The sequence below is a fragment of the Atta cephalotes genome (assembly GCF_000143395.1).
Source record: "Atta cephalotes unplaced genomic scaffold scaffold00020, whole genome shotgun sequence".
Taxonomy (NCBI): domain Eukaryota; kingdom Metazoa; phylum Arthropoda; class Insecta; order Hymenoptera; family Formicidae; genus Atta; species Atta cephalotes.
The window spans coordinates 3,172,701-3,191,412 of NW_012130084.1; the positions used below are offsets into that span (position 1 = coordinate 3,172,701).

The window sequence follows — 18,712 nt, forward strand, 5'->3', positions numbered from 1 at the left end:
GGTAGGACTTCCCATTTCAACGTTTCCAAGTATGTTTTGACCACTTTCGCAACATGGGGTCGAGCATTGTCATGCTGCAAAATCACTTTATCGTGTCTCTCGTTGTATTGCGGCCGTTTGTCTTTCAATGCTCGGCTCAAACGCATCAATTACGTTCGATACCGATCGCCTGTGATTGTTTCAATCAGTTTTAATAGTTCATACACTATGTCGAGCTGGTCCCACCAAATGATCTTGGACGTCAAAATCACCGTTCTTGAAGCGTTGAAACCATTCACGACACGTTCTTTCACTAATAGCAGCCTCATCATAAATATTTGAGAGCATTCGATGAGCCTCAGCCGCAGATTTCTTCATATTGAAGCAAAAAATTAAAACCTCCCGCAAATGACGAGAATTTGGCTCGTAAACTGACATTTTCAATCGAGAATAACTTTATGATGCAGACACAAATCGACTAATGTTTCTATGGGGTTATATTGACAGATGCCCAAGTTTATTGTATGACGTCTATGATCTATTTATTTCGACCACCATTTACCACTAAAGCCATCTATAGGAAAACGGCGGAAGCAAAGTTGTACACCTAATATATATATGTAAATGTATACATATAATATTCCATATTCCACAAACGCATGTATAATGACATTTGTACAATGAATTTCAAAACTGAACCAAGTAATAAATAAAATTCTAGTGAAAGGAAGAGGCGTATACCGTCGCCGCCGGTGGAGGGCTCGCACACCCTTCGGTCATGGCGTGCTCGTGATACATGAAGCTGTGTAGAAGAGTGTTGTTCGGGTGGAGACCGGCCGCTGTGGCTTCCGCCGCGCCTCCCAGTCCGCCCAATGCGCCCAATCCTGCCAGGCTTCCCCCGCCACCCTCCGAAAGCTGGAACGTAGCGTACGGCGAAATGTCCTCCGCTGTCTCTGTAACCCATCACAGGCATTGCCTACCTTTCAAATCGCGTCAGGCTAACTGTCTCAGTTGTTCATCCGTTTCGATCTCATATTCACGAATGAAAACGCACAAAATTGTTTTATCTTTCAATTTGGTATTATTTCTTACTACACTAAGACACTAATTTGTGATTATTTTTCATTTTTAAGACTGATTGAAGAATATTAAAGAGATTTTTTTCAATTTAAATTAATTAATTCTATGCTTTAAAAACGAGTAATGTGATAGACACTTTTAAAAAATTACAAAAGAAATTTTTTTAACGAAATTAAAAAAAAATTTTTAAGTTTAAGATAAAAAAATTTTAAATAAAATTTTATTAAAATTTATTTCTTTAAGCAGTCTTGTTTTACTGTTGAGCGGCGCTAAAGCCGACTCGTACCTGCGCAACAGTAATTATAGTACCAAACCTGGTAGTTGTCCATATCGTAACAAAGGTTCACCTGGAATCTTGTCGGGCCCTGTACCCGTATTTGCCGCTTGTTGTAATGCCACCTTATGAATCGTGGCATAATAACGTTCTCGCTGTGTCTCCGCATTCTGTTGATTCTCTTGCGACTCTTTCATTGGCCGTTGCATTTGACCTCCCAAGTATCCTGATAAACACATTAGTCCTTCTTTACTACACAAATTAAATATTTATTTAAATATCAAAAGATATATAAAAATAATTGAAGTGAAAGAAACTTCTACTAAAATAACTATTTAAATGTAAAATTATAATATTTATTTAACAAATTTATAACACAATGTTTAAATATAAAATAAAGATAATTTTACGAGAAAAATCTGAGAGGCAATATGTAATTGTATATTGAATTTCATTAAACTGAACTCACTATTTTTCCAGCGAAAGGCAACGATCACTGCTGCGGCGACCAAGGCAACAGTAGCCACTAGCAATGGCAGTATCACTTTAATATCCGCGTAAAACGGCATGACTGATGTCATCCCGCGTTTCGACAATCCTGGCGGCGGTGTTTCTGCAAAGTTACAGGAACACAGTGCTTTTGGATATAAACTTTTCAATTTAGTTTCATCGGATGATGCGGACGCATCTTCAATCATCATTATCTTCCGATGAAAGTTGCGTTATATTAATCTTTAAACGCCTCTAAGGAATAACACTGGTGTATGGCAACCTAATTTGGTTGCTTATAATTTTTATAAAAGAACATATTGTACAAAGTTTTTTTCAATTAAAACGTCTAACATTAAAGAGTATAACGGTACTTAATAAATGTGTATGTATCTTTATTAATAAAAAAAATTATAATTAATGTAAAATTAATGGAAAATAGTTCAGGAAAATTATTTTTTGGAAGAAAATTTATTTGCCATAAAGAATTTATTAATTAATTTATTAATTTGCGGGAAGTTATTTGAAATAACGTATTATACAACATACTGGAATAATTCTGATCGCCAGCGGACTTGGAAAACTTTCTAGCTTCAAAAAATTGATAAAAAATGCGATTTTTCAGAAATATTTCGGAAAATATTTATTTTATCAAAATAAAGGTCACTATCAGAAAGAAAGTTAAAATTACAAGCAATTAATTTTTTTTAGGGCCATATGATCAATATTTTTCGTGATAGAATTTCTTAAAAAATGTTGTATTTTTTGGTCATTTCGAAAATGAAACGATTTTTCACATTTTTTCGTAAATATTTCAGATCTGATTGCTTTTTACGTACAAAATACAAGCTTCTTATAAACTTCTTATAAAATTGAAAGTTACTGCAATTTCCTACAAAATGTTTTTTATTCATCCTTGTACGATTAATAATTTCGGAGATATAATTTAAGAATGTTTCTTTTTATTTTTGAACAAGATTATTATTATTTTTTAACATTTTATGTAAATAGTTCAGATTCGGCTACTCTTACGTAATAAAATCGAAAGGTTTTTAAATTCCTTACAAAATTATTTTTTATTGAACTTCGTATGATGAATAGTTGCCGAGATATAAGTAAATTTTTCTCAAAATAATACATTTTAACAAATAACTTGCTTGTGACTTATCATATGTAAAAAACATACACACACAATTTTAAAGGTTATGGAATTAGCTTATGAAATTAGCTTGCTTTCTTTTTAATCCTATACGATCAATAGTTCCTGATGTTTTAAAGATATTATTTCAAAGATGAAACTCTTAATTTACATTAAAATATGAGTTATTTATCAATACAGATATAATCGAATTAGAAAAATATAATATTCGTATTTTTTTCAAAGTTTATATTTATTTATATACGATTCTAGTTGTGTATCACTCTCCAAAATTTTTTGGAAAAACAACATCGATAGAACTTGCCTTTTTTCAACATTTTTTGAAAAAAAATGTGTTCTCCGTTTTTTATATAATTATTTATATATATATTATTTATATATATATAATTATTTTATATAATTTTTTATATAAATATCTCAGTTTTTAAAAGACTTACGGTAAAAGTAAAATATACCAAATTAAAGCTTATAAAATTTCGGTTTTAGAGTTCTGAAGAGGTGAACTCCCTGATTTTCTTATCGATTGACATACTACTGTATTTTGATGCAGTGCTCTGATTACGAATATGATAATGAAAATTGCCGACAGTTGCTTTGCGTAGAAGTCATGCGCCTCTAAGCAGGGGGGGAGGGAGATGGGATGGAAATCGCTTCGTGTGAAAAATCATAAAGAAATTATACGTCCTATTCATCTTTCACGACAGCACGTACTAACAAGCATGCTGAGTAGTGATGCTTAGCCAGATTGCGTGGTAAATGACTGTTAAAATGACCTTATCGGTAATTTTCATGATTATGTTTGTAATCAGCATATCAAAATACAATAGTATAACAATAAAATCGAAGTATATTAATCAATAATAAAATCGAACAATAAATTTACTCCTTCGGAACTCCATTCAAAATTTCCTATAAAATGGTTTTTTCTTCTCTTTCCGTCAATTTTTGTGCAAGATACAATTACTTGAAGAATTTTCTACGATGATTTTTTGACCAAAAATTATGATCCATAACTTGTGTAAAAACGATATATCTAGAAAAAAATGTTAGGATAATGACAGTTTCCTCTTAATAGATAATATTGTCTTGAATTTGGCGTTTGGTTTATATTTTTAGAACCAATAGTTTCGGAGATACAACTTCAACAAATATTATATGGTCTTATTCAGACTATTAATTCTGATAATGATTAACTGATGCCGCAGAAGTTATGGGTACGTTCCACTTAATGTTCGCAACGTTCGCGAGCTTCGTTTCATCCTTATTTAAATATTTAAACAATAAGGATAAATGATATTTGCCAGAGAGAATCAAGGAAGAATGGAACGGATTCAGCCAGAAGCCGCCATGTTTAGTGCATCGTTGAAATGAGTAGGAGCGTGATGAAACTATTGTACTGCACTAGTATTGTGTGTATTGTATGTATGTACATACACACACATGCACATTTGGGAACCAATCAGAGAAGAGAATCACTATCCGCTCCACTCTCCCTTGGTTCTCTGATTCTCTCTGATATTTGCGAGTGTTGCAAATATTAAGTGAAACACGTCCTAAGTAGTGTGATATACAGGGTAATTCAAATAATCTTTTGTCCTTAAAGATACTTGGCTGTATTCTGAGACGATTTTTCCTTTGATAAATATTTGTCCAAAGCTTAGTTTTTAAGTTATAAAGAGAAATAGTTAATGTATCACAATTATTGTAGTTGAAACTGTACAAATTACAAAATTTCAGCCATGGGAATAAGCGACAAATCTCGCTTCAATTGCTTATTTTAACAGCATGTGAAAATGTACCTTTATGTTCCACAATTCACGTTCCACGACTCATTGTCAATTAGGGTATATCCATACAAACTTGCATAGCCGCATAAAGAAAATTATCCAATCACATTTTACGTGCGTCTATATAAGAGAAATGCAATAATTTTTAATTGGATAATTTTTTTTATGCACATGTTTATGCGGCTATGCAAATTTGTGTGGATTCTTATAATCGCTTTATGCTTAGGCCCTAACAGACGCGTAAGCACATTCATGCATCGATAAGTGCGTTATTTCTGCTTACTTTCCGTACTCGATTAACTTGACTTGTGATATGCTATTTCTTTTTATAACTTAAAAACTAAATTTCGAACAAATTTTTCGAACAAAAGCAAAAATTGTCTCAGAATAGGCCAGGAAAATGTCTCTTTAAGGACAAAAGATTATTTTGAATTAATCTGTATATATCTTTTTTGCTTCTCATAATCATGAAAATGTGAACATTAACTCTCAGTACACAACTCAAAAAAATCCCTGTGCACAATGGAAATTTATAACACGACATTTTCTTTTGCTTGTATCTCGGATTGTAATGTATCAATTTTAATTAATTTTTTTTTAAATTGATCGTTTAAAGACTGAAAAACAAAAATTTTTGGGCAAGAAAAAGGTCGTAGTACAAAAGATATTCAGCAATAAGTAAAAAGGGATCGACAAAAATGTGCAACTTTCAGAATTGGTTTTGTTATTCTGTGTTGTGTATACTGAAAATTAAGATTTTTAGAGTCAAATGTAAAAAATTCAAAATGGCTGATCCAAAATAGTTATAATTAAAATTATTTAGATACGAAAAATTAGCTAAAATGAATAAATAATTAGCAAAAACTGCAATTTTAGGTATGTTTTATATCTAATTAATATAGATGATAAAGATAGAATGTATATTTAAACTATTTGTCAAATTTATCAAAAAAGTTTCTCTATAATGTTCAATCAAATGACTGTGATATTTAACAGTGATTTATATTTGATTATGAGACTTAAATTTTCTTGCATGTATTAGAAAATTAGAATATATTGTGCTATAAATTCTACGTGTGATACAACATTTTCTATTACAAAAAACAGCGATAATTTTGGAATAGCAAAATATTTTTTTGTATGACAATTATTAAATTTTTATTACTTTAGAAAATATTATTATTAATAATTATATTGTTATTGAGGTTATTATATAATATGAATTTATAATTTACTTGTTTATATCATCGCACATTGTCGATGCGAGTAATGTACAAATAAATAAGAACAAAATTTTCTTTTTAGACTAATTATGCAAATAAACCCTTCTTGGACATATATCTCAGAAACTGTTGGTTGTACGAAGATGAATAAAAACCGATTTTATAGGGACTTTAATAATCTTTAATCTTTATAAGAATTACTTTGTATAAAAGTAACCAAATCTGAGATATTTACGAAAAAGTTTTGAATTGTCAAAATGATCAAAAATACAATATTCTTTAAAAAATTCTATCATGAAAAATATTCATCGTACGATCTTAAAGAAATTGTTCGTAATTTTCTCAACTTTCTTTCTTTTTGATAACGACTTTTATTTCAATGAAATGAATATTTTCTGAGATATTTTTGAAAAACCGCATTATTGATCAATTTTTTGAAACTGAAAAGTTTTCCAAGTCCGCTGGTGGTCAAAACTTTTAGTACATTATGTAATACATTAATACGTCATTTTGAACAACTTTCCGCAAACAAATTTTTTATGACAATTTTTGTCTCCGCAAAAAAATTTAATTTTTCTAGGTTAAAAAGCATTGAAAAAAAGTCGATATGCTACATAGAAAAAGCGTTTAAGAATTAAGTTTTCATGCATTAGTTGATTTACATTCAAACTCACCACCTTCCTTTGTCAATGTTACAAACGTAAACTCCGCCTGATTACTGCCGGCCACGTTGTGAGCCTCGACTTTAAGTTGATAGACCGAGCTAGGTGTTAAATTAGTTACGACGAATCGCCGTTGCATCTTGACATTGTTCGACACCAGAGTCCAATGAAATTCATTTATTGGCCTATACTGTATAACGAAATATTTTATAGGGCAACCATTATCAGGCCAGACGTGCAATCGCAGCACTAAAGTGGTAGAATTTGGGCCAAGGAAGGCAGCCGCCGGTGGAATGCCCGGAGCTTGGCCCTGAGTTCGAACTGAGAGTACCGGTGACGATGGACTGCTACCGATTTTATTATGCGATGTTAGGTATAACTGATACGTGTTTCCGCACAGGAGTCCCTGTTAAATTACAATTTCGATCAATTTAGTTTCTAGGCTAACAGAAATCTCCAACATATAATTTTTTCAGTTAAAAGGTTCATTAATCGGTTTTCATTAATGGTTCATTATTCAGAATACGTGTTAATTTTAATTTACGCTATAATTTTAATTATTACTATATGTTAATTTATTGTATTGCATTTTTTGTAATAGACTTGTATAATGTGTATTATACAGATTTTTATAATGTTCAACTTATTTATTATGTGGCAAAGTATCTAATATTACTTTTTAAAACTGTAATTTAATATAATTTGCGCAATTTCAAATATATTGCAACGACCGTTTAAAATTTTTGAAACAAGATTATTTTTAATATAGATTTATTTTGCTAATAGTTTTATTAAATTGAAGTTTTATAGAATCTTACAATCGTTCCACGTTATAATGACTTTATCATATGATTTCATAAATTTAATAAAATTTATAAGTTCTTTTTGTATTAAGATAAAATAAAAATAATTTCTTATTACGATATAATATCAGATATAATACTTTTTATTTCTCTAAAGTAAAAATATTCTAAATTTTGTATAGATTCTCACAGTTAATCTCGCATAATACGAACTTCTATATCTGCGCATGCATTATATGCAGGATTTATTGTGATCTTAGAATTTGTATGTTTGAAACAAGTAATATTTGATTATAAACAATATTATAAATATAATAAATATAATAATATAATAAATATAATAAATATAATAATATTATAAATTAATCTCAAGAAAATACCTTTAGTTCGTGGCTAGTGGCATGGCGAGATAGTTGTAACTCATCAAGGGTACCATGAGCAGTTCGATAATACAGTGTGTAACCTGTCAAAGGTGCTCCGCCGTTATGCTCGGATTTCCAATGTAATAACACGCTGCTCGATGTAGAGCTAGTTACATACAATACAGGCGCACTGGGTGGAACTGTAATAATAAATTTTAAATTGTAGTGTATTTTAGATTGGACTAATATTCTGCAAAAGAGTCTATATATAATATAAGTTGATTTAGCGATTATCTATTAAAACCTATTTAACAGAATATTATACAGCTTCGTCATTATGTAACAGCAATTATTATACATCATAATAGCTACGAACAAATGGATCAATAATTATTTTGATGTTAATCCTCTGTCTGCAATATGGGTCTTTTTTTAACAGAAATGCGATTTCACTCTCAAATTTCTTCGAAATAAAGAAGAGATCAGAATTCGGTTCCCCCTTCTAAAATATCTTATTAAAAAACCTACTTAGTAATGTAATACAGACGAAGATTAATTTTGAATTTAAAAAAAAACCAGTAAAAAATATTAGATCGAACAAAGGGAGTAAAAATATGATTATAGATGGAGGATTACAATATTCTCTTGTATAAGAGTCCTACTTGCCTTTTAAAATTATGAAAATAAAGAAAATTTATCGCAATAATTACCTTGCACCGTGAGGGTATAATGCAGCTTGTCACTGCCTTGAGAGTTCTCCACCTGACAGGTATAATTTCCACTGTCCTGTGATTGCAGATTTGACAACACGAGTTCTCCGGTCGTTAAAATCTGCACGTTCCTGGTGGAATCGGTATGTATCTGTTCCGTAGTACTCTTGTACCAGTCTCTTGTCGGATCTCCGACCGCGTTGCATGCCAAAGTTGCTGAACCCCGCCATGGACGCACCACATGGCCGCCGAAGGACGTGATCCTGGCTGGCACACGATTCGTCGGTACTTGCGCCGCCACTCTCGAACTTTGACCCTCGCCCATTCGTGTGCTACCAGTCACCCAGAATTGATACTCGACGTGTTGCTGCAAATCAGTCGCCTCGAAATACGTGCTCGACGCCGGTAATGTCTTCTTGCCATGATTGAGCTCCTCTCGTCCGTCGACGACTCTATGGAATGTTCTTATTATCTGTACTTTGTCAAATATATATTTGAAAGGTTTTAATTCGCACAATAAATTTATTTTTTAAGATCTTATTTGACAAAAAACATTTTATACTTATTTTAAAATGGTCCTTATTAATATTTTTTATATTGAATTTTTAATTTAACAATAATGTGATTGTATTATTTAAATATTTTATGTTAAATTAATACTTAACAGGTTTTAGTGTTAAAATAACACAATTTGTAAGTAAGTGAACAATTAATATAAAAATAATATATTCTAAAATATAAAATAAATGAATAAAATGTGTTAATTTAATATATTATAAATGTTAATTTTATGGAGAAAAGTATGCTTTCAAATTTTGTTTAAAAACTGTCAGTATTATATTTTTTGTATTAATTTTTTTACATAACATTTGTGTTACTTCCTAACATATTCATTTTATGTTTAAATAAATACAAAAATTTAGGTAGATTAATTGGAACACGTGAAATGTGTAATTAAATTTAACATAAATTTTTCAACTGTGTAGAAAATTAATTATACAAAATATCTTAAATTGCAAGACCAGAAGTTTTTTTTGCAAAAGATAAAATACAAATTTTGATTTACTTATATATTTTTACTACCTTGTATAAAGATTGTATTTCGTAATAACTCCGTTTGGCTCAAGCGGTGGTAGCCATGAGATGAAAAGAGCTTGTGGTGAACTCACGACGACTTTAATATCAGCCGGACTGCCTGGCACTATATGAAAAAAGCAAAAAAAAAAATTTTAAACTTTATCAAAGGAAAAGATTACTCCGAGATATTAAATAAATCACCGTCTTCCTCCGTCTGACAGTAAGTCGTAGCAGAAGGCACACCGTCGCCAATTCTGGTATAAGCCAAAACCTGGATAGTGTAATTGGTGTATCGTCTGAGCCCAGTTAAAACCGTTGTCAGAGCACTTGTTTTACGAACCTAATTATGAAAACAACTATTTAATTAAGATAGGAAAACATATAGAATAAATTAATTTGATAGGATATTCACCTCCATCTCGTCCACGCCTCGCCACGCGTCCGCCAAAATCGGTTCGTAATTTAATTTATAACCTTGGATGATACCATTGCTGTGAGTGCTGGGCGGGGGTTGCCAGGACACTTGCAAGGATTGGGAAGAAAGTGCCGCGCACCTCACATCTTCTGGTGGCATGTTGGGAACTACAAATAGTTATTTCCAAACGATTATTATCTTAGAAATTTATCTTAGAGAAATTTATCTTAGAGAAAAGAAAAGAATTTCAACGAAAGACTTAAAACTTCAATAATCACCATCTTCCAAGGTCTGCGTGATCAATGGTTCACACAAAGGTCCTGGCCCCACCTGATTATAAGCTCGAACGACAAGTGTATATCTGGTGTATGGCCTGAGATTTGTAAGTCGAAGCTCTCCGCCTCCTTCCTCTCCATCGCCCGAGACGGAGCTGAAGTTGTACGATGGATTGTTTGAGCTGAAATAACAATCTCCTGACTATGCTGCTCAATCTTCCGGTAAGGAATTTATCCACAATTATTGAAAAATTTATTTATATTTTTTCTTATTATTATCTTATTATTATATATCGAAATTGGTGTAATTTCAAATTTATTTTATTCCCCAACAAAAAATTAACAAGGAATTAAAGCCGAGCATGATTTAAGCATTTAATTATAATCAATCTTTTCATGTATTATTATCTTCATAATATAGTGATCAAAAATTAGCAACGAAGTTTTGTGTTTACAAATCATATTATATACTCAGGTAGCGAGCTTATTTGTCGTCATTTTCATAATAAAATTTTCATAATAAAATTAAAGATGTCATTTTGCTGTTCAAATAATAATAAATAACGTCAGCTTATCTGGATAGTAATAACATATTTTTAACAATGTAAAAAAAACAGTCTTTAAAAAATGATAGTTACATCTTATTAAATATCAAAAAGATGTTGCATAAAAAGATTTTCATCAGTTGATGAATTAAAGATTGCTCTATTTGCTGTCTCGAAAGATTTATTCGGAAAGATGCGCGTCCAGCGTTGAAGCTTTCTAGAAACATTGTATCGAAGGTAAAGATGGCCATTTGGAATGTTAATTATTATTTAAAAAGGTATAACACTTCAGAATTCATTCTTTTTTTGTAAATAATGTAAATATACATTTTAATGATTTGATAAACGAAATTTTGTGGCCATTCCAGTAAAAGTTTTTTTAAAAATTATGTAAATCGGGACATTTTTCAGAAATATTGAGAAATTCTACATCTTTTCTTAAAATTTTTCATATATGTAAATTCTGAAATTCTCTAAAATTTTTCATTTTATAATGTCTGAAAAAATTTAAACTAAAATTTCTAAAAAATTAAAAATTTTTTCAAATTTTTCTTAGCGAAAAATCTTAAAATATTTCAAAATTTATATATATAAAGAATTCTAGAACAAATCGATATAGACTTTTTTGATAGTTCTAAAAGTGTCAATTTAAATGTTTCAATTTAATATAAAAAAATCCGAGAAATTTTATAAAAAAATTTTATAAAATTAATTAAAAATTTTGAAATTTATATAAAAAAATTCAAAGAAAAAATTTTTACCAGGACAAACTTTTTTATCATCCTATTTCTTCAAAATTTATCATTTAAATGTTTTACATTTTACACGATTAGCTATAATACTACTTACTTCGAATTAAATAGATATTCAGTTAGGATTTAATTTCTTTGTAATAATTATACCTCGTTTCCTTATAACCGACATTGAAACCTTGTATGTCACCATGACGAAGCTCCATTAAAGGTGGTGACCAAGTGACGAGAATTTCAGACGAGGAGAGAGGTCTGGCTGCGAGATTCATTGGCGGACCAGCTGGTTTCTGCGGTTCGGTTCTGACAAGAAGTTCCGCTGAGGGAACAGATCGGCCTGCTGGACCTTCCGCTATCACGCGTATGGTGTATCTCGTGGCGGGTTTTAAATCGTCGATTAATGCCGCATATGGTAAGGGTGGTCCAGTAAACTCTTGTTGTTGCCATATTCCGCCTAGCATTTTAATTTATAATGTTAGAACTTTTCTTGAATATAATTTGTTAAATTGAAAAACAATAAGTTTTTATTGAAGAAAATCGGAATAAGAGAATATTCAAAAAATTTATTAAATGATTAATTTATGAAAGAACTTAATATAGATATTTATTAAGTTAAATTGTATTCATTGATCTCATAATTTATTATTTCTTGTATCTTCTTTTATCACTTTACACATTTTTTTCAGTGCAATTATTAATTAAAAGTGAACTTCATGTATTTTAGTAGATTAATATAATAATAAGTTGAATATAATAATTAGACTGCTATATGAATAAATGAAATAAGTAAAGAAAGACCAAATATAATCGAGGCTATATCTCTTAATTAATTTTTAATATTGTTATTTTAGCTTTAATTTATGATTGCGTTTTAAGTCCAACAGTATTCGGCGCGTAATTTATATATATATATATATATACAAAAAAAAATGTTTACATTGCCACAGTCAGAAATAATGATACTTTTCGCATAAATATATTTATTGATTGCGATAACTTTAAGATGGACACATCTTATTTACAGCCATAATCGTTAAGATGCCAGTCTTACGATTATCATAATCGTTCTTGTAAAAATGTATTGATGGGCAACGTTTGGTCGTAGCAATCATTTATTCCGTGTATAATAAGAAAGTGTATCAAAAATTTACATAGAATTATTATGGTAGACACCAAGATATAGTCTTGAATCAAAACTTTTGATATATATTTGGTTCTTCTTTATTTATTTTATTGACTTGATGTAAAATAATATTTGCCAATTTACCTTCGCCCTCTTTATACTGAAGGATATATTTGGTGACCTCGCTAGTGTCCTGCGATTTATGCTGCCACTTAACGTTAATGCTGCGACTAGCCACCATGGCAGTTTCTAGGGCGCTCGGCGGTTGAGGCGGTTCTAAAACATACGAAATTCGATATTAATGCACTCGTGTGACGATATACGTGTATATAGCGCAAGAGTATTGCATTTGGAATTCAATTATTCTATATCGAGACGAATTGACCTATAAACCCATACCGTACCTTGCACGAGGAGTTGCACCAGTTGCTGATCGCGCCCGTAAAGATTGTTCGCTTGACAAAAGTACGCACCGCTGTCAGCTGCTTCCGCCGATGAGATTTGCAATTGCGCGATGACACCGTCCGGCGTTACTTCCTGCTTCACTGCGACGCTTTATAAATGAATTTATAAAAGTTCATTAAAGCTCTGTGAAAAGGGCGTAACTATGAAATATTCATGTATCGTCGCATCAAAAGTGGTATGCTAATATTTTTGATACAAACTCTATCTTTGAACAACAGCATTTCAGTATTCTCTTGTTAATAAACGGATTATATTTGACCCTTTTAACCGGGATATATATGGCTCTCGTGAATTTTTCAAGTGGATGCGTTTCACGTGCTTGCGTATGCTCCCTATTATCAGCCCGGAATGCATTATTAATACCGTCGCATCTCATTTGCTAAATTCCGCTCGACACGATCGATTTATCGACACTAACGTGCGGCTCGCAATTATAAACCATCCGTTCCATATCGAACGACACGATAATCTAACGAAAATCGCAGCGGGCACAGAGATTTTGCTCCGTTTTAGTTAATTCATCATGATCGTATCGATTTTCACGCGCGTCGCTGTCAGTCCATTCTTCTCTATGATTCTATATGTATGGTTAATCTCGACTTACCGGTAATTCGTCGAGGGATTCAACTCGCTTTTACCACCTTTCAGCCAGGTAACGGTAACCGGCTTATCGCCGTGTACTTCGCAGTGTAACGTCGCCGTGTCCCCTTTCTTTACAGTAACAAGTCTTGAAGGCGCCGCGAAATATGGAGATGCTACACAGTCGTAAAATAATATAAAAAAAAATGTAAGTTCAATGATTTAGAATTTTAATATTTCAAATTAAATGTTTTACGTGAACGTTTCTGTGTTGTTAATATATATTAATACATATAATATCGAGTGAAATATTTAATTACAAAATGAATTGTGTGATGCACTTTACTCACAATTGACTTTTAATTGCACGACTTTGCCTAAACCGCTTCCAATACCATTACTCGCATGGCACAGATAGAAGCCCTCTCTGTCTTCTTTCACGTGTTGCAGCAATAAAGTGCCGTTGCTAAGGATCTTGGTGTAAGTTCTTTCGCGCAACTCCTCGTAATCACCGGCTTTGCTTCCTGTTAACAAGTGCCCCGTGAGAAAGTCAAGCCGATTGGTGCTCAATTTATGTGAAAAAAATTTTATCGCGCTTTCTTGACTCTTAGAAAGAAATGATATTTTATAAATAACTGCACTACCGGAAATTACAACGGCAAAAAATAGACATTTAATTAAGACGAAACTGTATTCCAAACACATACTGTCAACAAAATCTTCTTATGATGTCTTTTAAATAACTTTTAGACATGTATGTCCGAAATGACGTCTTTATGATGTTTTTATAAAGTTTTATTAGATATGCATGTCGTCTGAATGTTATCTTTCATGGGAACCGTATATAAACTTGAAGTTTAAGAAATCTACGTTAAATATTAACTTTTAACTCACGAAGGGAGTGATATGTATCAGCTATATACATACTTGAGCCTTCCCTATGAAAATGTGTGGTGAGGATGGTCGAAATGTGTGAGAAGGTGCGAAAGTGACAACTATGTGATTTATGGATATCTACCTCCTTTCAGCATATATTGAAGCGAGGCAGACGTTCCTAAGTCGCATAGCTGTCGCAATTTAGCCGCCTATCATACAGTTTTATAGAGAAGATTCACTCCAGTATGTATATTGTATAGAGTCATCACTGTATCGTGCAGTTTTAAAATGAAGATGGAATTTACTTCTCTGCTTCGTGAACAAATGGAATAAACTTGGATTGCAATACTATAGCATGATATTAGACAGTTATTCGATACTATTCCCAGAGAGGAGAATTAGGCTTAAATTCAAACATGTAATGAACCGATATTAGATTATAAAATATATTATTAAAATTTAATATTTTCAACAAATTACGCAATAAATAATTTGAAATCTTATACTCTCATTTGTGTCCATATCGTTCCTTCTAACATATCTATAAATTGTGATTTTAACATAATATTTCTTTTTTGATACCGCGATTTCAATTTCCGACAATGTGATATTAGTAAGTAGTAAGACCCAGAATCATAGGCTTATTCAGTGAGCTCTATAATATACTAGAGCTTTCTCTATACTAAATTATACAACTGCAGCTCGATGGAGAAAAGGAAAGCAAGCAATATTAGTCTTTCTTTTTTTTACTTATGGTAGTAAAATAGCATTATCCAATTAACGAATTCATGACGAAGAAAACAGTTCAGACCAATTTTGCATTAGAGTGAGGCATTGAAACTCCTTCTCTCGATGGTTTGTTTCAGTATATTGTAGAACTAACTGGATTCACTTGTCAGCATTTTTTATCTGAATTCTGGGTAGCGATCATGTATTGGGTTGTCCGGAAAATTCGTGCCGATGTTGAAGGAAAATTGAAACGCAGAAGATTTAAATTTTAGTATACATTTATTAAATTATATAGGTTAGTCGGCACGAACTTTCCGGACAATCAAATACTTAACTTTTTCTTTAAAGCGGAAAAAGTGAAAATTTTTATGTATGTATTACATCGAAGTACAAGCTCATTTTTGTTCCTCATTATACATATTGTATATACACATTAATGTACATATATACATATTATATTAAAAATTTTCACTTTTCACGTTTCCGCCCTAGGAAAAAATTTACATGATCGTTATTCTGCTGAATGATCAATCATGTTATTTGATTGTGCGTGATAATCTATAAGAGTGAAATTAGCGAACTTGCTTCGCTTTTATTGATTGGTTTTATTTGAATAGAAAAAACTAATTGGCGAATATTGCAATAACTATGTTGTTGATTGATTTAAAATGTGTAAGTTGATTTAATTATGTAATTATGAGAGACAATTATTAATTTTTTGAGAAACACTAATAAAGTAATTTATGAAAGATCTCGTTCAAAAGGTTTTGAGGATCTCTGAATTTGAGTCCAGTTTCAGAATTTTAAAATTTAAGTTTCAAAAAAATAATCTGATTATCTGAAATTATTGATTTAGAAGATTCTTAGTACCTTTGAATATAACTCGAAAATATCGAATTTAAAAATTGTAACTTCTATGAAGGAGGATCTAGTGTCAGAGAATTTGTAATCAGAGTTTGAATGCCACTTTGAAAATTAATACTTTTACATAATACTGATGAGCTTCAAATGAAGCGAAATTGAAACTTGATGTTACTTTGCAAATAAAACCAAGTTTTATAATAATCAAATTATTTTTTAAATTCTATTTGGCATATTGAATTTACCATTTTGAATTTTTATTTTTAATCTTAATTCGGATAAAGCATATTATTAAATTATCCTATAAGCCAAGGTTCATCGAACGAGCGCAATTTATAAAATAAAAGGGGATCGATGACCTCAAATGATTATCAGTCTACAATAAGATTAATACAATTTTTGACAGGATGAGCCTATTATTTTTATTTATATCGTAATAGTATTATGAAATAAAGGATTGTTAAAAACGGGCCAATTTTTGTCAAAAAAGTGTAAATAATAATAAAAGAAATAGTATTTTTTTGTAAATTTTGACTTTCTGAATAAAATTATTAAAATATTTATACACGGAGAGAATTTTTTCTTAGAATTTATCTTGAAAATATGACAGTCGTGGGACAGCATTGTTTATTTCGAAGAATTTTAATTTAAATTTCTCTTGTTTTTTATTAATAAAACTATAATAAAGTATAAAATAAGTTTGAACAATTTTACTAAAGTGCATGGTAAAAATCTTTAAAATATTGTAGTGTACCACAACTACCATATTTGCAGGGTAAATTTTGAAAGAAAATTCTCTCCGTGTAGCGTTTAAGAACATCTCGAAAATTCGAAAATTGAACAAGAATATAAAAATTTCGATAAATACATTATTAGCTCAATTTTCGAGATGTTTCTTAAATGCTGAATTTTTTAATAATTTTATCATATCTAGAAGATAAAAATATACAAAAAACAGTACTTTTTTTATTTATATCTTTTGGGAAAAAATCCTTTTTTTTAACATCCTCCTTAATTTTCTTTGATACATAAATAAACGTAAAGATTTGTGAAATAGTTGTGTAATAAAATCACTTTATTTGCAATAGTCTCACCGGTAGCTTTCTTCCATACGATCGTCGGCGTCGGGACGCCTTGCGCCTGGCAGTGCAGTGCGACGTGGCGATTCCTTTCGACGCTTACGTCAGTTGGCTCGACGATCCATCTGGGCGGCACTGTAACGTCAGAGACATTCGCTTTACATAGATCCATCACGTGTGCGCCAGCAATTAAAATTTATTACGTCTTGCTTTACTGGTCGTTAGCGATTTAGAGACAGGTACGTTTTCATGATAGAGAAAAAGAGATAGAGTAAAAGAGATAGAAAAGAGCCGTGAAAAGCGCGGCGCAAAACGAAAGAGAGCTATCGTGAGCTCATGTCGCTTCGATGCGCAACGCGCGATTCTGCACGTCAAAGAGATCGAATCTCAAACGAGCTGATAAAAAGACGCGCGTGATAGAGAGAAAGAGAAAAAGAGATGCACTGAAAGAGATGGTCTCGCGCATGAAGCTACGCTGTTCGTTTGATCTTCTCTCTTTGGAATGCACGCGTTTTCTATTTCCACGCGACTTTTCGCATTTTCTCGAATCTTCCGCATATGCACGCGATATATTCGCGGATATATCGCGCGATGAAGAAACTGATAAAGATACTAATAAGAGAAGATAGAGTGAGAATGAGAAGGTAAGTATGCGGATAGGGCAGAGTTGTGGAGAATCAGGGGGGTCATGAATCGATGCGAGGCGTATTTCGCGGGTGTCAATTGATATATATATATATAAAGTCTCGTGTCATTCGCACGCCAGGCAGCAGCAGACAATTCACCTCTATGTTCAACACCGCAACAGGGTAACAAGGAAAGTGATAAGGACAGGGGCAATCGATCATCTATTATCTGCAATGTTAATTCTCCTAGGAACTACCAACAAGGACAACGAAATGAAGGCATCTCTATATAATAGTGCGCGACAATAGTACGTATAATAGCTCTTAGCTCGTAAGACAAAAAAAGAAAAAAAAGAAGAAAACAGACGGATGCTTGGTCGTCAAAGTTTCTCGATCCCGGCGCGAGATTTTGCGTCGCGCATCGATTTGTCAACAAAGTCTCAAAGTGAGGGGTGGTTCTTGTACGATCAGGTGTATTGTTTGGCAAGGTTCTACTTCTTACTGTGGTGAAAAAAACGCTGCACAAGCGAGATACTGTGAGTGGGAGTTTCCAACGTTTTACAAGACGGCAAAGTATCGGCCACGCATCGATCGCGTGCGACAATATATAATATATATATAGATAGATAGATAGATATATAGATATATATGTATATAACATATGTAACGTGAGTATACAAATATACTCGAGCCCAAACGGTGGCGTGTGTGAAACAAGTAGAACTCTCGGAAAGAGGTACGCAAAGGGCAGGAAATGTTTGGATGCGGAACTCGTGAGGGTGGCG

General features: G+C 31.9%; 1 protein-coding gene across 1 annotated transcript in view; it reads right to left on the minus strand.

Annotated features, from left to right (window-relative positions):
* LOC105619305 (Down syndrome cell adhesion molecule-like protein Dscam2) overlaps window positions 1-18,712 on the minus strand; it is a 118,206-nt gene that overhangs the window by 2,149 nt on the left and 97,345 nt on the right. Inside the window, exons 12-27 of the mRNA XM_012200828.1 lie at window positions 17,317-17,436; window positions 14,107-14,280; window positions 13,782-13,932; window positions 13,117-13,265; window positions 12,857-12,988; window positions 11,743-12,043; window positions 10,299-10,477; window positions 10,018-10,187; window positions 9,807-9,945; window positions 9,612-9,729; window positions 8,529-8,980; window positions 7,837-8,018; window positions 6,666-7,059; window positions 1,803-1,946; window positions 1,374-1,559; window positions 721-932 (exon numbers count right to left, since the gene is read on the minus strand). Of these exons, the coding sequence (XP_012056218.1) occupies window positions 721-932; window positions 1,374-1,559; window positions 1,803-1,946; window positions 6,666-7,059; window positions 7,837-8,018; window positions 8,529-8,980; window positions 9,612-9,729; window positions 9,807-9,945; window positions 10,018-10,187; window positions 10,299-10,477; window positions 11,743-12,043; window positions 12,857-12,988; window positions 13,117-13,265; window positions 13,782-13,932; window positions 14,107-14,280; window positions 17,317-17,436 (3,203 nt within the window). The remainder of the gene's footprint in view (window positions 1-720; window positions 933-1,373; window positions 1,560-1,802; window positions 1,947-6,665; window positions 7,060-7,836; window positions 8,019-8,528; window positions 8,981-9,611; window positions 9,730-9,806; window positions 9,946-10,017; window positions 10,188-10,298; window positions 10,478-11,742; window positions 12,044-12,856; window positions 12,989-13,116; window positions 13,266-13,781; window positions 13,933-14,106; window positions 14,281-17,316; window positions 17,437-18,712) is intronic.